The following is an 18,564-nucleotide window of genomic DNA, read 5'->3' as shown; positions in this document are numbered from 1 at the left end:
GCACACAGCACAGCCACTGGTGCAGCTGCCATCAGAGCTGGACATGCCCTGGCTGGGACAGAGCAAATAACTGAGCACTTTCTGGGGTAAAAAGTCTTGTTGGGAGCCCCTGAGCCCCATGCTGATCCCAGGAGAGCCACAGGAAAAGCAGGAGTGTGCTGTGGGTCATGGCACAGCCCTGCTCCCCCGGGGCTGTCACATCACCCAGCCTTCTGCAAATCCAGGGGGAGATGAAATATTTATGAGCCTGCTTTGGGTGGGAGCAGCTGTTTCATCTGATACTGGCACAATTTGTCAGTAGGAGACATAAAATATAATGCCAGACCAGGAGCTTAAAATCTAGGCGTGCAAAATCATTCTTTTTAATGTATAAAATGCTAAGGAGGTCTCTTTGAATATATATATATATATATTTCTCCTGGTGACAAACTGACTGTGGATTTGAACAGCCTTTAAATAATTTGTGCAATGCACAGTAGCGTCCTTGAGTCCCCATTAAATTTCACTGGCCAAGACTCCTAATCAAGCAGTGCTCATGGCTGCAGCTGCCTGACCAGAAGGCTGCACAAGTGTTGGTAGCAGCAAATCTTCTCCATGTTGCAGCTTAGTCTCAGTCCTGGGGCGTGGGAAGGCACATCCTATAATCCATGATGGATTATTGGGGTGGGATTCAGTTGGCAACTCTCCTACTCCAGTTTTTGTGGGGTTTTCTTGCTGATTTTGGGAACTTTGCCAGAGGGCAAGCATGGACCTAAGGAGAAGAAACATGATGAATTTTTGTTGGTTTTGGGTACTGAGATTTTCATTGCCCCTTGAGATTACTTACCACACTTATCAAGTTTTCATTTACTGAACACACTTTTTATCAGGAATTTGACATTCATTAAGCACTCCCTTTTTTTTGTAATAGTTTGATGGCTCAAAGTCAACGTAGATCTTGGAGGTGGAGCATGATTTTGTGATACCAATTAATTGTCAATTATTTGTGTTTGGGCAGAAGCAGTTGGTTACTAGAGGGAAATCTGATTTCTCCTGGTGATTTGACCCTGTGCCTGTGCCACACTGTCAGGCAGCCTCGAGCTCTGGGTGGCTCCAGAACCTCCTGCTCTGCTCCTGTGCAAGGGCTGCTGCAGAGCTGGGGCTGGCACTGCCCCTTTGAAAGCAGCAATCACTTTCTAAATGCAAATGTGTTTAATACAAGTGTTGTGAACTGGAGACATGACTGATATCGTTTACGCAATGAGGTCATTATTGGGTTAGTATTGAAGATTAGCGTTGCTCAATCATATGCAATTTTTTATTATGGAAATGTGGGAAAATGTCCTTTTCTTCCCAGCTCACATAATTTTTCACAGCAGTCTCCTGTGTGCTTTATGAAGATAGCTGCAAAAATAAAATTTGATAGATCACTTCCAATTCTTTTTGTCTGTTCATATTTCGTATTGTCCATGAAGAACCCTCATAAATTTTTCATACATAAGATGAAGAGATTTATCATAAAAGAGAAAGATTTATTATAAAAGACAAACTCAAAACAGCCTTACACTACCCACAAGAAACACAAATGTAGAACTTACTGTTGATATAACATTTTAGAAATAATCAGCTGGTTATAGCTGCTCTGTCACAGCAGGAGAGATGCTTTGTGTAAAGTTAGAGTTAAATCACTAAAGGCACGAATGTAATGTGGTTGTTCTTAACGATCTGTGGAGTGCTGGAGAGGCAATCAAGTCATTTGTGCGTGTAGTGACTGCAATGCCATCAGCTGGAAGTGCTGCCATCCCAGAGCACACCCCTTGCATGTGCAATGTCAGCTCTGGGCCAGGACAGCTGATCCCCGAGCTCCATCCTCATCCCCCAGCCCTGCCACACCACAGGGTGCACCCACAGCATCACTCACATGCCAGAATGTGCTCATCCCTGGGGTGTAACCATGGTGTGTGGGTGTGGGTGTTGGAAATTGCCATTTGTGTGTGTTACACGTGTAAATCCAGATTTCTTTTAGACCAAATGGAGAAGATTTGTTTAATCAGTCTCTACAGTCCAAATTTTACTGGGAGAGCATGCTAAATACCTGCTGTAAATCTAAAGTTAGAAGGCAAGATTGCTAAGTGGATAATGTTTCTTTCTATTCTTAACTGTAAATTTGGATGTTTTTTTCCTGCTTTTATTTACAGTTTTTTCATAAGTGTTCTGAATTATCCAAGGGTGTAATGGCAATCCTTTTGTCACAAACTGTGCAATAAGTACATCTGTTTATATTTTTACTTCTAAAATGTCTTGCTTTTCCAGCATTTCAAATTTCTCAAAATACAGGCAAGCAGTGTTAGCTGAAAGATAAAGTTACCAATTCTTATAGTGGATACATCATAATTTTAAAAACAAATTATGTATTATACCTTTTTTTCCATCTTTGAAATCCTCTTAAAATGTTAAACACTGTTTAAAGTGTCTGAAGCCCTGCAACCCTGACTGGCTGTGATAATTCTTGTATTTCAAAAATGCCAGGCAGGCTTTGGAGCACATGTCCTACAGCAACTCACAGAGGTTGGGATTGTTACCTTCCATCTTTATCTTTCCTTTCCCTCACCTCTCCCAGTTTGATATATCCCTCTTACAGGAAGCATTCAAGCCTTTATCTGAAGTCTTCTACCTTTATTGCTGAAAGTAATAAGAAAATTGGAGCAGAAAAGCTCTGGTTTTGAAGGACTCCATCATACATTGAGATCTACTTTCTTCTTTTTCCTGTGTCTTGATAATCCCTTGCTTACCTCCTGCAGATGAACTTATTTGCATTCTTTAATTGAATTCACTTGCTCTTAGGAATGGAAGACATTGATACTATTTTTATCCAAACATATGTCTCTAATACTTTTGTCTTTAATACACTGTCAGCACCAAGGGAAAGAGAGGAGGGGGAGGAAATAAACAGAACCGAATCAAACCAGGAGACACCAACAGTTCCTTTTCCTCCATGGGCTTTTACTGTGGTTGGCCAGAGTTATAGAGATGTTCCTCTTTTACAAACACCCACACTTCTCTTGGAAGAACCATCCTTCCAAAGAATTAAAATGTTTTCTCTTGCCAAAAATTCTAAATTAATAAAATTAGTTGTTCACTTTTGGACATCTATACCATATGAAGATAGCAATCTTAATGGTTTAATAGATGATAAATCATGTTGATAAATATCTTTCATGCTTTTTCTAGTTTGCAGAGAAGTTCCAAGAAGTAAAAGAAGCTGCCAAACTTGCAAGAGACAGATCTCAAGAGAAAATTGAAACCTCAAGCAATCATTCACAGGTTTGTAATTTAGCTTTAATACCTGTAAATATACAGGATAAATAATTTAAATTTTCAAATGGACTGTGCCAGCTTCTGGCAGCCAGCTGAAAGTATATAAAGTGGAGATTGCTGAAGGTAATTGTCAGCTGCTGGACATTAGCATTGTCAGAGGAATATTTTTCATCTGTCCATACTCTTTACTTTAATTTAAATCTAATATTTTCAGCAGTCCTTGAGCTGTTACAACTTTTTAATAACAGGCAAAGCTATACATCCTTTGATTTGTACTTTTAAACACAGTTTGAGTCACTGGGAAGTCAGACAGTGTAGTGCTTCAGCAGACAGTAAATGAGATTCATCAATATCCTTCTTTGTCATCTGTCCAGCCCACTCCTGTGGCATTTGCTTTGCCTGACTTTGTGTCCAGTGTTCCCTGGGCAGCTGTGGTGTGGGAGCAGGGGTGTTGGAAGAAGCCTGTGTTGTATATCTGCACAGAACCCTCTGCTGGGCAGCATCCTGGTGCCGCCAGTGCCCCAGTGCCCAGCGAGGGCTGGGATCCCTGCAAACTGGAGAAACTGAGTGTGGTCCCAGGTCTCTGCAGGGTTGGCTGTATTTTCATGTGCATTGCTTTAGTGAGAATGAGCCCTGCTCAGCAGGTGTTCCTGGCCTGGGCTGATGTCTGGAGGAAAGGTAGATTTTGATCAGAGAGGAATTCAGGTGAATGATCAGGAAAAGCTGCTGAATGGTTTTAGTGTTGCAACCACCCCCATTTGTGGGGCCCACAAATATCAATCTGAGTGGCTGACTTTGGACACTCATTCTGTAAAGACTTTTGTTGTGGTCTTTGTAGTTCACTTTGTTTGTTCTCTGTTGATGGTCAGCACCAAGCAGTGTGTGAATATTATGTCTTTGTAGGAGCAGTGCTATTTTTGTTTGTTTATTTGTACTTTTTGTGTTGTATTGTTTCATTATCTTAAAAAAACCAAACAACTTTTGAAAAACACAAGCCTTATAGGGGAAAAAAGCTTTTTTAAAGTTTTGAACACTTGAAACTTCAATTTGTGTATCACTGTAATTTTTTCATTCTTTTTAAACAGACCAGCTTTGCAGCCAAGATGAAAAGGGTATGTGTGTGTTACCACTGTTCTGCCAGGAGAGCCGAGGTCTCAGCCAAGTGGTGTGGGATCAAGATTACAAAGAAATTGGTGTTGTGGTCTTGCAGGAGATGCAGGAGACACCCAGTGTTGGTTTGTGTGTTGTGCTGCAGGAGTCTGGACGTGAAACACCCTCCTCCACCCGAGCTTCAAGTGTGAATGGCACCGACGACGAGAAGGCATCGCACGGGGGCCCTGCTGAGGCACATCTCAAATCTGAGAATGATAAATTAAAATTTGCTCTAGCCCAAAGGTGAAGTTCCAGTAGAACATAAATTGCATTGGAAAAGTGTGCTGTAATTATCTGATGGATAATCATATTAACAGAAATTATTCAGATTGCAATTAATTTGAAATGGTGCTGCAGAACGGATGAATGAACAGATTTTAGCAAGTATCTCCTGGTATCCAGTTGAGAAATATTTCCCATTTCATTTATTCCTGATGTAGTTTGTGAAGAAATAAGCCCTCTTTTATTTTGCTGATGCCAACTATTATAACCATCTTCTTTCGGGAAGTTTTAGAACTACAGAAATAACATTAGAGTCATAGGGGAGCAATTGCTGCTGATAACATGTGAAGCCAATCTTTCTTTGAGTTTGCTACACTTACTTTGATGAAAATAGATATGGATATTTAAAATTATGAAAGGCAATGAACTCAACCATAAAAAGTTGAAGTGAGAAGTATAATTTCATCAGAGTGCTTGGAAATCTTAGGGGATATTTCTAAATTGTGGACAGAGCCCCTTGAAATCACATTTTTTGCTATTTGCTTTGATAAATAATTTGGAAATGCTGAGAAGAGTAATTTGCAGCTGTAGTGAAAATACAGGCGTTGCAATATGCAAAGTTACAACATTAAAATAGAGTAATTCTCTATTGGGATCTTGCCTTGTCTGCCTCTTGCATGTGAATGTGTATCTGTGAATGGAAGGAAAATCTAACAAGATCAAGCTACTCTTAAAAAAGTATTTAAAAAACAAAGCATCACTGTAAGCAGCATTTTCCAGTGAGCAATTCAAGGTTGCATATATTATGTTTGAAGTACTACTTCTCTCTTTATTGACATTTCAGTAGCTTAACCTGCTTCAAACAGTAATGTGAGCTCATTCCTCTTGCTGAAGACACCTCCACAGGCAGGCAGCAAGTAGCACACAGGGAGTTTCAAAGCCTTCCTCCCGTTCACCCTCTAATCTTGTGCTCTGTGCTGCAGCTCGAAGCTTTGGGGAATGAGTAGTTTAATTCTGCAGCATTATGTAACACTTTTATAGTTAAGACTCAGCATTAAAATAAATTCAAATATAGATCATGTCAACCCCCTGAAATCTTCCATTTGGGATTGCTGTGCCATCTGCAGATGTGCAGAGTGGCTGGGCTGCAGGGCTGCAGGTGCCCAGCCCCAGGTGCTGCAGCCACACAGCTCAGGGGCTGTCAGGGACCTGCCAGGGGAGACCCCTGTGTGCAAGTGGACCCTACAGCCTGCTCTGACAGCAGGGCTTTTGTTCCAGACACAGGCACTGCTGCTGGGCTTGGTGGATCCCTTTGTTTTGACGGAGGCGGTCAAATTAAGGCTTTTGTTCTCCCCAGGAATGTCATGGCTGAAGGCAATTGCACACATCTGAGTGCTCTTCCTCCTATTGCAACAAATTAATGGTGAACACACCGCGGTGGGGGAGTTTGCAGGCAGGTAAAGAACAGCAGCTCGCAGGGACACAAGGTGAAACCACCTCACGGTGTCCTGTTTTTCTCAGCTCATCCAACGTGAAGAAGTGGGAGACGGAGCTGCAGTCGCTGCGGGAGAGCAACGCGCGGCTGTCCACGGCCCTGCAGGAGTCAGCAGCCAGCATCGAGCACTGGAAGAAGCAATTCTCAGCCTGCAAGGAGGAGAACGACCAGCTGAGGGGCAAGGTAGAGAACACACGCCCAGGAGAGCTGCCCCTGCAGCCAGCTGCTGCCACCAGGGCTCCTGCTCTGGGGTCTCTGCAGCTTCTCGCTGTGTGTGCTGGCAGATGGAGCTGGCCTGTGAAAGAATGGGAGGTGGATGGGGAGCTCAGGCAGCTGCTGCCCTCTGCACACAGCGGGCAGGAGGGAGCAGAGGAGCTGCTGCACCACCTGAAGCTCCCTGAGTCAGGATTTGGGAGACTTGGTGTCAGCCAAGACTCAAAGTGGGACTGCTATTGCATATCCCTGTCAAAGCTCGCTTAAATACTGCCAGATATGGATGAGCAGAAGGCAAGGTTGTGGCCTGGCTACCCATAGGAACCCAGCCTGGGAGCCAGTCAGGATTAGAAGCAAATCCCAGCAGTGGGCAATGAGGATGTGAGTTATTTCCTCAGCACTGTGTGCTGTGAGCTGGGACCTCCAGCACTAACACCTGGCACATCTCATCCAGAAACTTGCCAACAGGCATCATCAAAAGCCTTTGCCCTTCATTACTGAGCACATCTCTCAGTTGTATAAGATGGAGGGTTAGCAATGGCTACAGCAGAGAACAAGGCAGAAATCTGTGAAGGTTTAGAGTAGTCATTAGTTCCATCTCAGATAATGCTGTGCTATTTGCAGCAGCCCCTGTGGGCACAGGGGATCCTGGGCATGGGGGATCCTGGTTTCCATGAGCACTGCTTTTGCAGAGATATTTTCACCCTATTCATCCTAAATGCTTTTGGAAAAGCTGGATCCTTTTCCTGCTGCTTAGATGGATCACTGGGACATTTGAAGTAGAGGTCAGATTGGATCAGTCTGGTGAGGATATTTTTTTGTTTAGTGTTTGCTTTTGAAGAGGGAAGGAATTTCATGTCTTTTTGTGTGTCAGTAGGCTGCAAGTAGTATTTCACTGTTGGAGGAGGTTTGGATTGTTTGTTGGCACTGAAAGTCCTTGTGGAACAACACTCTTTTTTCTGAGGCCAGCATTCACTGTTTATTCACTGTTTATTTTATGGGTGCTCACTGGAAATGCAGAGATCAAACCAGAGCTGTATTAACTGATGTTACATTAACAAATTAATATTAGTTGTTACATGATTTGGGTTCCTATATCCAGTCTGTTGTGGGTAGGGGGGAAGTGAGGCACTGGAACAGTGTGTTATGGGAAAATACCATCTTTTGCAGGGTAGTTATTTCCCTTTCTGTACTGTTGCAGGGAAAAGTTGTTCTCATCAACACATGCCACATCCCAGCAGCTGTACTAGAAAAGAGGAGATTATTAAAACACCACTGCTCTTACTGCCTCTTCAAAGTCCCCATGCTGGTGGCCAGATTGTGCAGCAGTGCTGTCTGTATAATGTGCTGTCTTTCTCTGTACAGGGAGGTTTTCTGAGGTTTTTCCCCAAGTAGGTTCCTTGCTCAGAGCTCACATTGCACCACTGCAGTGCCCTGGGAAGTTCCTTCTCCTTTTTTAATTGGGTCAGAGTTTTTTGCATATTGCTCTACCTTCAAATGAGGGAAGTTATAATCCCAAAGCAACATGGAGCTGAGAATTAAAGTACATACTTTAATGAGCTGGTCCATTGGCCTGTGGGAAGTGCATCTCCTGGGAGCTGAGTCCAGGGCTGGCAGCAGGAGCTTTGGAGAGAGCAAAGCACATCCCTGGGCGAGAGAACAAAGCTGCAGATGTTGCTCTGAACTGGTTCTCCCCCCAAAGTTTTGATGTTGTGTCCCTCATACACCAGCTAGAATAATAAGCAACCCCCAAGAGATTTCTTCTCCTAGTGTGTTAAGAAAATCCATTCCTTGTAGCCTTGTGTTGGCTTCAGAGGAGTGAAGTGCAGATTTTATCCCCAGTTCCACTTATTTTAGCAGCCCAGTGTTTTGTGCATTCCTGAGTTACAAGAGAGATTGTAAGAGAGAATAAATACAGACCCAGGGTTTCCTAGTGGATGTGTAAATTGACTCTTTTGAAGGAAAGAAGTGATAATTTGGTTGTGTGAATCAAATGTTGTGATTTAGGAAACAGATCCCATGTCCATTTCATCAGCTGTGTTCTGCCCCAGATTTTCAGAAATCTGAACAATTTCACCTAATGTCTGACATTTCTTAAAGATTGAAGAACTGGAGGAACAGTGCAATGAAATAAACAAAGAGAAGGAAAGAAATGCACAGTTGAGTAGACGTCTCCAGGAGCTGGAAACAGAACTTCAGGACAAAGAGCTGGTGAGTGCCCTCAACACAGAAATGGCATTTTCATGTTTGAGTGGGACTGCCTGCCTCTGTCCTTGGGTGTAGATTTATGGAGTGGCTCATGTGCCACCAGAGGCAGCTTGATGTCCTGGGTGTTGCCTGTTTCCAGGTTTTCCACGTACAGTCCCTTGTTTGGGAGTGTTTCTCCATCCAGGTTCCATGATGTGCTATGTGCTGTGGCTGCACACTGTAATTTGGCAGGGGTTAGAAAAAAAGATGCTTTTATGTACACAACACTTGTCCTTGTAGAAGAGCCAGTGGTGAAACTTGGTGCCCAGTGCCAGACAGATGTGTGCTGAGAACAGATTCATTTGACTCTCCCTGTGCCAAAAATTCCTGTAGACATCAGGATTGCCATTAAAAAGACATCATTTAGAAAATAATTTGGCATTTGTGTAACAAGTCCTGTTTCTTTTCTGGATGGCTCATAGTTTGCAGCTTTGCTGGTTTATGTTCTCACTCTGATCTCAGGACTAAAGCCAGGAGTGAGAAATTCAGATTCATCTAGAGTACAGAGTACCCCAGTTTGTCATTTTTGACGTTACAGGGTGTTAATTTTTCTAAGGAGAATGATGGTTTGGAACCCCAGAACAGTGGGGAAAATACTGAGAAGCTCTTTTCTTTCCATTGTCACACCAACCAAATGCTCTGAGCTGGTTGAAGAGGAAAAGCAGTGCAGGAAAGTTTGCCATGTGCCATTACAACATCTCTGCAATCTCTGGTGCTCTTAAAAGCTCTGCTGTTAAGGGGTTTTCTGGTGCTGGAAGGAAATAGTTTAGGGAGATGGATTTTGATACACTGTCATAAATATAGTGTTTTTCAGCTCTTTATTTCAAAGGAAATTGTAATGCTGTCTTCCCAACCTTTCTGTGGCAGTAGCACATAGAACAGCCCTTATTCTCTCCTAGAATTCTCCTCAAGGTTCACATTTTTACTGTACCAAATGAACCAGAAAATTGATCGACTTGTGAATTTTACGAGTCTGTCTTCCATTTACACTGAAAATACCCTAACTTGTTATAAAAATTCATGCCTACATTAGCATGTTCTCAATTAGCTCTAAACTACCCATAAGTAATCTTTCATGGCCTGGACTCCAAACCCACATGAAGTGTGCTGATGGCATTGCCATGTAAGAGCAGCTGCTGATTCCCTCCTGGTGCTTGTCCACCGAGTGGTTCCTCCCCCAAATCCACATCTCTGATTTTGGACAAGGCTCCTGTGGGGAGCAGTGTCAAATGCTTTGCACAAGTCCAGGTAGTCCAGGGGAACACCCCTGCTGCATTCTCTGGAGATCATCACCTACATGGGCAGTTTCTGGAGGAGGATCTTGCACTTTTTTTCAAGTTAAGTTGTCTTAATTTCCAACAGAGACATGAATTCCTACTGTTGCTCGTTCCATTAACTCCCTTCATCAAGTCTGCTCAGTTTGGGTGGTGAGGCCAGAACCAAATACAGATTTTTGGGGAGGGGGAAGGTGGTGTGCCATGGAGGAAAGCCCATTACTCCTGTGTTCTGTAATGATGTCTCTCTATGTGCAGCTGGTAAAGCCACTGGCCTTTTTTTTTTTTTTTGCTGTCATATGTCATTGAAATTGTCTAATTTGCTCTTTGCTACCATCTATAAATTGCTTGTAGGATTACAGCCATTCAGATTTCTCTGGTATTTAATACATCTTTTGCATAGTTACGTGGTTTAGGTTAAGATTTTATTAATAGGATTCATGGAATTCATGCAAGAGATGGGATTACATTGCCTGTTTTAGAAATGGAAAGTAAAAAATTTAGTGAAAAAATGTATTCTTGTAGAAAATTAGCAATTTTGGAATGCAGGCAGGTTATTTTGATTATTTTCCATCCAAATACTGTGCAGAATACAATAAAATATGCAAAGCCATTTCATCTTTTCAGATTTTCATTATGTTTTAAATTGAAGCTTGCACTAATATTTTTTCTTTTATGTTTTCAAAGGAACTGGAAGAGCTCCGAAAGCAGGGTGAAATTATACCAGAGCTAATGTCAGAATGTGAATCTGTATCTGAACAATTACAGGTACAGTTAGCAGTAAAATTAGTTTCAAAATAGTTGGTACCTTTCCTTGACTTCTTTTTTTATTGTAGCTGTATGCATTTCTCTATTCAAATGTCACTGTTTCAAGGCAAGAGAGGTCCAGTTTGTAAAAACAAAAAATGCTAATTACATGCAAAATACACAGTGCCATTCCCAGCACAGGAGTGATGAAATAGCTCCACTGCAGACATTGGTTTGCCTGGGATCATGTAGCATCCATCTCCTGCAATTCCAGGCTGTCCTGTATCCCGTGTTTGTGCTGCTCTGGGCTCATGGAGCTGCACCACTGCCACGTGTGTGGAGCAGCTCCCCAAGACCTGGGGGTAATTGCTGCAGTGCAGCAGGGCAGGCTTGGGGAAAGAGGCAGATGGGCACAGCTGCTCAGCACCAGGCTGAAAGTTCACCTGGGGATGTGTCCCTGTGCTGTGACATCCCTTTCCACAGTGCTGGCAGGAGCCCTGCCCCAGGCAGCAGCTGGACTGTGGGCATCACCTCCTCCAGTCAGGTCTTGTGGAAATGCAATAAATTAATACATGAAAAGAGAACAAAAATGAGCAGTCTCATCAATGAGGTAAAATCCAATCAATAAATAAGCCATCAGGCAAAGTAGAATTTAAAAAAATACCAATAAATCCCAAAGTGCTGAATAAAGCAACTTTATTCCTCAGACAGTATTTCCTAAGTTTGTTTTTCAAGGTTAAACCACTGTAGATAATTCTGTATGTAATTGATGGCACAGAGTCTAATTCTGTCACTGTAGCAATGACACAAATGTATGCACAGTTCATGTTTAAATCCAGCTGAATTTGAAGATATCAACCAAATGACAAAGTCTGATGCAAAGCATCTTTTCCAGTTAATCTGTGTCCTTTCCTGCGTGGGCTTTTAATCTGACACGCTCCTGTCACTTGCTCTCAGAGGTGCTTGTGTTAATCAGTTTACACAAGTTGGAGCAAACTCTCACAGCCCAGCTGCCAATTGTTGCTTTAATTTATGAAATGCTGCTCACCCTTCTTCTCTATGATTCATCTTATTGTCTCTTTTGTCTTTAAGGCTGCTGAGAAAAAGAACAAAGATCTTGAAGAGAAAGTCAGAACGCTAAGGACAGAAGTTGAAGAGAACAAACACAGGCAGACCAACCTTAAAACTGAATTAAAGAATTTTTTAGATGTACTAGACGGGAAGATAGATGAATTACATGATTTCCGACAAGGACTGTCTAAACTTGGGGTTGACAATTAGATGGCAATAGATCTTTTTTGTAATCTAGGGTCTGGATGTTTGATGTTTTGTTGATCCCAAACGTGTGTTTTACAAAATATAACTAGAATGTTCCACTTGTTTGCATTGGTTTTGTACATAGAGGCTGAAAATTTGCTGTGGGGATTTTTGGTGGGTTTTTTTTTTTTTGTTTGTTTGTTTATTTACCAAACCAATCATGCTGCTCACTGAATTCTGTTGAGATTAGAAACTTTCTATATGGCTGCTCTGGCTTTGTGGGGTTGGGAACAGGTAGAGGGTTCTGTCTCAGGAATCTGGAACTAGATCTACCTTAAAATGAATATGCAGTTAGTTGTTGCAGGGAAATTTATATCTTTCTTAAGGGCTGTTGCAACCATAGAAACAGAAAAGAAGTCTTTTTCTTGTCTGGACTACCAGCACTCTTAGCAGAATTGACTTTATTCCGTGGTGGAGCAGAGAGGTTGGCTGGAGCCCCTGCAGTTTGTAAAATGTGCCTGTGATGAGCTGCAGTCAGGAGAATCACTTCTCACAGATACCAGGATCTTTAGGGACCATGTCAATCAGGCCCAATTCAGCCAAAAAGAATGCAGTGGATTTCAGATAACCTCTGATGGAGGTTTCGTGTGCTTGCCTGGACCCATAGAGCACAAAGTCAAGAATGCAGAAATGAATTCCAGCTCTTGAAGTCAGTGTCTCACCAGTCAGTGAGAGCAGCTTCTCTTGCTTAGCAGCATCACCTCTCTGGCCTTCAGTTTTGAACCCATCTAGTTCCATCATTATGTGCATCTCTGAAAAATGCCCACCTGAGTCTGGGGACCAGATATTTCTTTTTAAAAGTGCTATGTTGCTGGTTTGCACAGGACTCATGCCCCTCTGTGTGCAATTTGATCATTGTTGTTTTGCAGCAGTGAGGAAGGAGAAATGGATCTGAAAAGCATCATCGGGTTACTGGGAGGTGTTGCTCAGAAGCAAATTTCTGCCCAAGAGACTGGCAGGGCAATGGCCACGGGAAATTAAAGTTCTTTCCTAGAATTTCTGTATTCTCTGGCAGTAGGGTAGGAATTAGTCACCAAGTTAGGTTGTACCAAAAAAAAACCCCTCAACCCCAGAGGCAGAAATACTCTTTTATTCTTGAACTGATTATTCAGCAACTCTAAGAGTGTGTTGAGAAATTCAAGGTCATTCACCCTGGCCTTCAGTGAGAAGGAAATTCAGTTCATCAGAGACAGGGATGTAAAAAAGGTGAGAGAGGAGAATCCAGCCCAAGCCTTGCTCTTTCCCCAAGGACCTCCTTCAGCTTCTTTCTCTTCTTTCTCCATAACCTGTTTTGAGAGTGTTTAATTAATTAATTCAGGAAAGTACTTCTGTGTACATGACATTGTAATTTGCTTGATTCAGACAACAGTTTGGGTAAGCACTGTTTTAGTGCTTGCCAGCAGGGACTAATATAAAATGGCCATGCTTTTCTTGGAATTTCAGGGCTTTTTCCTTTTTTTGGCACATCTTGATTATTAAAGTGACCTTTAAAAGAAAGGTGGGTTGTAGATGAAACATGCATTGAATACTTTTTTGCAGATGAATATATAATCCCCGAGGTGGAGATAGGATCTGCAATTGTCCCTTGAATTTTCATTTCATCTCTTACTGTTACATTATCTTCATTGCCTGTTTTTTAGAATGGACTTTGAGCATTTTTGCTTTTACTCCTCTGAAACAATGGATGTAAAGCTAGGACCTTTCATAACTGTTATGACCATTTACGTCTCTTTTTAAAAAAATTTATTTAGGCTGTTGATATTTAAAAATAAAAATAAAAATCAGGTACATAGCATGTAGGCGTGTGAAAATTAGACTTTGCCAGCATGGAAGATTCAACAGTTGCATAATGTGGGGTTAGATCAGACTTCTCAAAATTGAAAATGACGTCAGCAAGTGTGTGGTTGTGCACAAGTAGTCTCCATTTTTAGTCTTTTTATTTGATAGAAAGTCAGATATACACCATAATTTAGCAGGCAGCTCATCCTGCTTCTCCTCTCCTCCCATGCTGCTTTTTGGTCTCTGCATCAGCTGGGAGCCGCAGGATAACACAATTAAGAGCTGCGAGCAATACTGGCAGTCAGGGCCCTGCTCCTCCCAGTGGTTCATTGCTTTTGCACCAAGGACCCTGCCCTATCTTCCTTTTACTGCTCAGTGATCTTAGGGCTTCTCTGTTTGTTTTAACATAAATTGTTTTAACATGATGCTGGGTAAAGGGATGCAAAAGACTCTGTGAAAAAATTACATTTTCTGGTTTAATCCAGATCTTTGTTTTCCACTTTAGTCGAGTCTGTCTCAGATCCAGTTCATTAGGAATGTATCAAGCCACTCTTAAATTGCAAGAGAAGTGTTTCCATGGGATTGCATCGATTAAACAGATGGAGTTTGATGGTGGCACATTAAGCCAGTGCATAGCTGTGTCACAGGCAGTTATTTCTGGGTGCTTAGTGCCCACCAGAGGAGCAATGGAGTGTCCTTAAAGAAATCCCTGCCCTGTCTCTTCTGTCTTGCCCCAGATGTATGTATCACATATCTGCTATTGCTCTGATGCTGAGTCCTTAGGGATGCCTGTACACAGCTTTAAGCTTCAGGCCTCCAAGGGCTTGTTTTAATTGCCTTCTTTCTTTTTCTTTCCCAACAGCAGTAAGTTGAGAGCTACTACGTATAATCACTTAAACTCCCCAAAACTCCATCTCTCTTAAGCTTTCCATCTCTTTAATTGGATTTTTCCTCTTCAAGAGAAAAAAGAAGAATGGCAGTGCATGTTCTCAGGAGTGTTTGGGCACCAGCTGCAGCTGCCCTCTCTGGCCTGTCCCTGTCCCTGTCCCTGTCCCCAGCCCAGGGCACCGATGGTGTCACACACTGCATATTCCTTGGTGCTGTCTGGTGGCCCAGCACTAACCCCTGTGCCAAACTGAGAGCCTCCCACTGCTCCTCTGAGGCTCATCCCAGCACTGAAATGCCTCCTCTGTCCTGATGGGAGCACCAGGGCAGCCAGCCTTCCCCCACCAAAATGCACACACCATGCTGTGGAGGCACTGACCCTCCTTTTGTGCACAGCTGGAATTTCACCTGTCCCTGCAGGCACCCTGAGTTCAGCTGGCAGACACCTGCTTAGGGATGGCCCTAAACACTGCCAGGGCCAAGAAATACTCACCCCTGTCCAAGAGAGGATCTGCAGAGCTTGGTTTTACTTGTTACACAGTGCTGGGCTAATCCTGGTCTCCCTGTGCCTGTCAGCAACGCCTTGGTCAGTGCTCCACTCCCACCCAGCCTGAGCACATTTACAATTTACAGGGGGCTGTGCCTCACCTTGGGTGACCATGAGTTCCCTTTCTGGGCACAGGTTTCTCCCTCTGAGTGGTTTTTATGGCAGGAGCTCTCCTACCTCACTTACATGGTCTTTCCTTAACAAAGGGCACGTGCTTGGCTCTTCCCTGGTGGGTTTCTGTCAGCTGCACCCCACGGGTCCTGCCACACTCCATCCTGCCTGCCTGGCATCTCAGCCTGGGAGCTCCAGCAAGAAAAATCTCTGCTGGCCTCCTGTGGCACCAGGACAGAGTGTGACTTGCTGACCTTTGGGTGAGATGCTTCTTTGAAGTGATGTTAGAGCTGCTGAATAATGCCAGGGTTTGAGGGGTTTTGACAAAATGAGAAATAAACAAGTGTACCTTGTATTACATAAAAGCAAAAGGGACATAAAAAATGAATGGAGTTATTTTCAAGGGGAAAGAATATTCCATTAGATATATTATGTCACTTTTTTGGAAAAATACCTTAGTCTCATATTAGGAATAAATTATTTCAAAATGAAAAAATGGAAATTTGTTGCACAGCTCAGAATAAAGAAGATTAACCTTTTTGGATTTTTATTACTTGGCTGAATCTTTCTTTGCCAATTCTGACTCAACTTCACAAGTAGTTCTGTTTGGCCTAGAAGTCCATTTTCAGCAAATGCAGTACTTTGCAGTGTTCTGTCTACATTGGTGTCTCCTTTACTAAGTGAGCTCACTGGAAGAAAATTCTTTTCTTTAAGAAATTCAACACCACCTGTCCTTTTCTGTATCCAAGCATTCAAAAGATGTACTTTCTAAAAACAGCTTTACACTGGGTTCATCTGTGGCCAGAAAACAAATGTTATTTAGACAATATCTTTTTTTTTTTTTTTGGACAAACACCTGATTTTGGTTTTTATGTGAGTGATTTAGGGAGAACAATTTTTTAAAGCTGCTCATTGAATTAAGGTGAGCAGGAGGGGTTTCTGCTGTCCCTGCCACTGCCATTGTCTTACAAGGGTATCAGCCAAAGCACTCATGGTGCTCACCTGCCCTGGCCAGAGACTGCTCAGTGGCTTGTTGGGTACACTGGCAGCAGGGCACAAACTGTCCAGAGATTTCTCTTCTCTTCTCTTCTCTTCTCTTCTCTTCTCTTCTCTTCTCTTCTCTTCTCTTCTCTTCTCTTCTCTTCTCTTCTCTTCTCTTCTCTTCTCTTCTCTTCTCTTCTCTTCTCTTCTCTTCTCTTCTCTTCTCTTCTCTTCTCTTCTCTTCTCTTCTCTTCTCTTCTCTTCTCTTCTCTTCTCTTCTTTCTCTGTGCTGTTTATTTTTTCCCAAGTCTTCATTTCTCTTCCTTATTAGTTTTTTTGCCACCTTTGGCTGTGTCATAAGTGACGGAAGGAAAATTCCCTGCCACTGTCACCACCTTGCAGTGGTGGGAGTTCCTCAGCTCTTCCTTAGGCTCTTCCAAAGAGTTATCTTGGCAAAACTCTTCAAAGCATCAATGGTTTGTAAGGAATATAGTGCTGTCTTCCTGAGCCTATGGATTAACAGAGATAAAACCCCTGTCAGGGTGAAATGCCTCCCTCAGCTCAATGTGTGCCCAGGGCTAAATCTGAAGGGAAGGGATGTAAGGGGATGCAGCAGCAGCAGCAGCAGCAAGGTTTTTTTGCTAATGTTTCAGCAGAGATTTCAGTGAAAGATGTGCTCTGCCCATGAGCTCTGGATGGCCACACTGATCCACCACCCCCCTGCCTTTGTCCAGGCAGTTCCAGGCTTGTCAGGCCTGTAAATATCAGAATTCCTCAGCATATCACACAGGGGGGTGACAGGTGCAAGGGCAGCACAGCTGGGAGAGCAGGGCAGCCATGGCTCTGGTTATGGTCAGGCACTTCCAGCCAAAAATAGGAGAAGCTGTTCCTGTCCCACAGGGCCTCAGCAGTAGCAGGGACCTTGCAGGAGGGCAGGAACAGCTTTTGGGAGCTGAGGGGCAGCAAGGAGTCCCGGGCTGGGCTGGCAGGCTCTGGTTGTGGGCACGATTTAACAAAAAAACAGAAAGCTACTCTAAGGTCATTTTTCTTTCCATGGATGGTGCTCAACGAGCACCTGTGTGTCAGGAAAAGCCATCCCCAGCCACGAGGTGAATCCAGACACAGCCAGAGAGCCCCAGCTGCCCCCCCAGGCTGGCCAGGGATGCTGTGCCATGTCCCAGGAGCTCGGCAGGGCTTTAGGCTCACCGTTGGAATGTAAACCTGACGTGAAGTTTGCACATTTTAAATACCATTCTCTGCAGGAAATGATAACTGAAATAGGGTCAGGAGATGAATGATAAATGTGGTGAAGGTGCTTCCCAAAGGAGGCTCTCCTGCAGGCTGTGAGCAGAGCTGGTCCTGGCCAGGAGGGCTTTGCTTGCATCCCTGGGGGATGTTGCATGTCCAGCCTTTGATTTTCTACTGTGTTTTATGTTAGCTCTTCTTTTTTTTCTTTTTTTTTCTTTTTTTTTTTTAAGCAGGTAGCCTGAACATACAATCTTCAGATGAAGGTGCCTATACTTCCAAAAATTTTATATGCACATTTTGAAAGTTAGTTAATTTAGTTACCTAATAATAATGAGGCACATACAAGAGAGGCACTTGAGAAAAATCTGTCTGCTATTGTATTTTTGTTTGGGTTGGGTTTGTTTGTTTTTTTAACACTGGTCAGCAATAATTATTTTAGCCATATACTAGCTAAAAAGACCGAAAAGTAAGATTTGTGAACTAAGCTTCTAAGTTTGCCGGATTTTGATTAACCTGGGTATGTGATGAGGAAGCTATGCTCAGTAAAAGAGTATTTTGCAGTATTTAGATGTTTTCATTTAATTGCCTAATAGTGATCATGAACATAATATTCTATAAATCTCATCATGAATGAAGAACAAAGCACATTGTTTTTAACATGAATATATCCCTTGTAGTTGAAAGTTCTGAGAGTGTACTAGTGTGGTCTGCTATACCAAAATATTTAGATTATTATGAGGTTTTAGTACTAAAGATAAACATACACCCTGTTTTTACTGTTTCAAGTAAAGTTTAGTGAATGACAATTTGTTGATATACAACTGTGGGAAAACACTGCAGTGCTCTAAATGTATATTTTTATTTGGGTTTATTATATTTAGTATATGTTTCAATGAAAACTGAAGTGTTTACTACAGTTGGATCATTGTAAAAACATCTCTTACCTCATTTTGTCTGCTGTAAAAAAGTACTATCCTCTTTTTTTTCTTTTTTCAAATTGACCATAGACAGTCAATGTTAATATTTAGACTCCTAGTAGCAGTAAATGC

The 18,564-nt window shown here is 42.6% G+C and overlaps 1 protein-coding gene across 3 annotated transcripts in view; it reads left to right on the top strand.

Moving 5' to 3' along the window:
- HOMER2 (homer scaffold protein 2) overlaps positions 1 to 15,836 on the top strand; it is a 57,092-nt gene extending 41,256 nt beyond the window's left edge. The window contains exons 4-10 of one of the 3 annotated variants that reach the window (XM_066558731.1): positions 3,211 to 3,303; positions 4,383 to 4,409; positions 4,553 to 4,692; positions 6,193 to 6,349; positions 8,480 to 8,590; positions 10,588 to 10,668; positions 11,740 to 15,836. In XM_066558731.1, coding sequence (XP_066414828.1) covers positions 3,211 to 3,303; positions 4,383 to 4,409; positions 4,553 to 4,692; positions 6,193 to 6,349; positions 8,480 to 8,590; positions 10,588 to 10,668; positions 11,740 to 11,928 — 798 coding nt within the window. In that variant the 3' untranslated portion in view covers positions 11,929 to 15,836. Of the gene's footprint in view, positions 1 to 3,210; positions 3,304 to 4,382; positions 4,410 to 4,507; positions 4,693 to 6,192; positions 6,350 to 8,479; positions 8,591 to 10,587; positions 10,669 to 11,739 lie in introns of all 3 variants that reach the window. The other 2 variants (XM_066558732.1, XM_066558730.1) reach the window with 2 other exon arrangements.
- The last annotated feature ends 2,728 nt before the right edge of the window (positions 15,837 to 18,564 follow it).

Source organism: Molothrus aeneus, chromosome 13 (assembly GCF_037042795.1).
Source record: "Molothrus aeneus isolate 106 chromosome 13, BPBGC_Maene_1.0, whole genome shotgun sequence".
Taxonomy (NCBI): Eukaryota; Metazoa; Chordata; class Aves; order Passeriformes; family Icteridae; genus Molothrus; species Molothrus aeneus.
The sequence above is the reverse complement of the archived record's forward strand: the minus strand, read 5'-3'. Positions and strand labels throughout refer to the sequence as shown.